The sequence below is a fragment of the Lipotes vexillifer genome, unplaced genomic scaffold (assembly GCF_000442215.2).
Source record: "Lipotes vexillifer unplaced genomic scaffold, Lipotes_vexillifer_v1.1 scaffold1060, whole genome shotgun sequence".
NCBI classification, from domain to species: Eukaryota; Metazoa; Chordata; class Mammalia; order Artiodactyla; family Lipotidae; genus Lipotes; species Lipotes vexillifer.
In genome coordinates this window covers 181,477-183,180 of record NW_006790578.1, presented here as the reverse complement: position 1 = coordinate 183,180, position 1,704 = coordinate 181,477, and the positions used below count along the sequence as shown (strand labels likewise).

The 1,704-nt window shown below is 54.2% G+C and overlaps 1 protein-coding gene across 1 annotated transcript in view; it reads left to right on the top strand.

Moving 5' to 3' along the window:
- LOC103087216 (T-cell-interacting, activating receptor on myeloid cells protein 1) overlaps positions 1–800 on the top strand; it is a 1,258-nt gene extending 458 nt beyond the window's left edge. Inside the window, 2 exon segments of the mRNA XM_082931314.1 lie at positions 161–449; positions 775–800. Of these exon segments, the coding sequence (XP_082787440.1) occupies positions 161–449; positions 775–800 (315 nt within the window).
- The last annotated feature ends 904 nt before the right edge of the window (positions 801–1,704 follow it).

The following is a 1,704-nucleotide window of genomic DNA, read 5'->3' as shown; positions in this document are numbered from 1 at the left end:
GATCTCCCCGGACCGGGGCACGAACCCGCGTCCCCTGCATTGGCAGGCGGACTCTCAACCACTGCGCCACCAGGGAAGCCCTCCCCTCTCCCTTCTTTAAATGGGCTTCCTGAGGCAGGTGAGTGGATCACATCCAGTCCTGAGATCTACTTCCGTCCAGGCACTTCTGAAGCCCTCCCTCAGTGCCTGGCCCAGCTCGGTGGTACCTGCCCAGAGGAACGTGACCCTGCGATGCTGGACTCCCACCAAGGATGTAAACTTTGCTCTCAGAAAGGGGGGAGATATCTTGTAGTTCTTGCAATCACTCGACTCTACAGAGGGCCTGGCTGAACTTCATCTGACTCATCTAAAATCCAGTCATGCTGGAGAGTACACCGTGAATGCTACAGAAAAGGCCACCCCCCACATAGGTTCATAGCTCAGTGATGGCCTGCTTCTGCTGGTGACAGGTGAGGAGGGGGTGCCTCAGAATGACAAACGGTCTCCCTAGGGACAGGGAATGAGGGAGGAACCAGAGGAAGGAGGGGAGGGGAGCTTCTCTCCAGTGTAGTTGGGGAGGGGGAGATGGAGAAAGACAGGGACAGAATTGATACCTTGGTTTTATCCAGGGCTTGTAGGAGGCAAAATCTCCTTCCTGGAATCAGAGAAGAAAGCGGGTGAGATCAGGTATCTGTCATTCCCACACCCCATGAGAACCCCCCTGCCAGTAGAACAGGGGGAGTGGCGGACCCAAGGCTTCTCCCTGTGACCTCAAAGCCCTCCCTTCTCTTACAGGAGATTTACCTAAACAGGAGCCATGAAGTCCGGAAACACACAAGTAAATACTGTGATGGTGTTTTTATTTAAGCCTATAAGTGCCGGTAGTTATAAGTCTCCACTGCAGAGGAACTCAAAATGGAGGCCCTTTCTGAAAGCGTCCACTTCCCCAACTGAGCCCTGCTCACCACTCTCCCCTTTTTTTTGAACCCCACATTTGTTTACTTATTTATTGTTTTGGCTGTGTTGGGTCTTCGTTTACTGCGCGAGGGCTTTCTCTAGTTGTGGCGAGCGGGGCCACTCTTCATCGCGGTGCGCGGGCCTCTCACTATCGCAGCCTCTCCTGTTGCGGAGCACAGGCTCCAGACGCGCAGGCTCAGTAGTTGTGGCTCACGGGCCCAGCCGCTCCGCGGCACGTGGGATCTTCCCAGACCAGGGCTCGAACCCGTGTCCCCTGCATTAGCAGGCAGACTCACAACCACTGCGCCACCAGGGAAGCCCCACTCTCCCCTTTAAGCCTTCCAGATAACCAGATCAAACTCGCCTTTATACTCCCTGCCACCTCCATCCTCTGGTTTTTGCAATTTCTGCCTAACCTAGATCGGTACAGGTTTCAAAGGCTGATGGAAACCCCACATCTTCCAGGAAGTTCTGTCTGACTCTGGCCCTTCCGTGACCTCCAGCAGCTCTAGAATGTGTAATTCTTCTTCATTACGTCGCACTTGGCAAATTCACCTTTTTCTGCTTAACCTAACGTGAGGACGAGAGCTGGGGCATGAACTCATCTACGTCCCACCAATCCTAGCCAGGTGTTCAGTACACAGTAGGCCCTTGTTAAATCATACGGACCCGGATTTGATGCATATCAAGCACGGCTAATTCCCAAAGGAGTTGCACGATGGGTGGGCCAGGCCCTGAGGACTACAAGTCCCAGCGACCCGTGCGGGT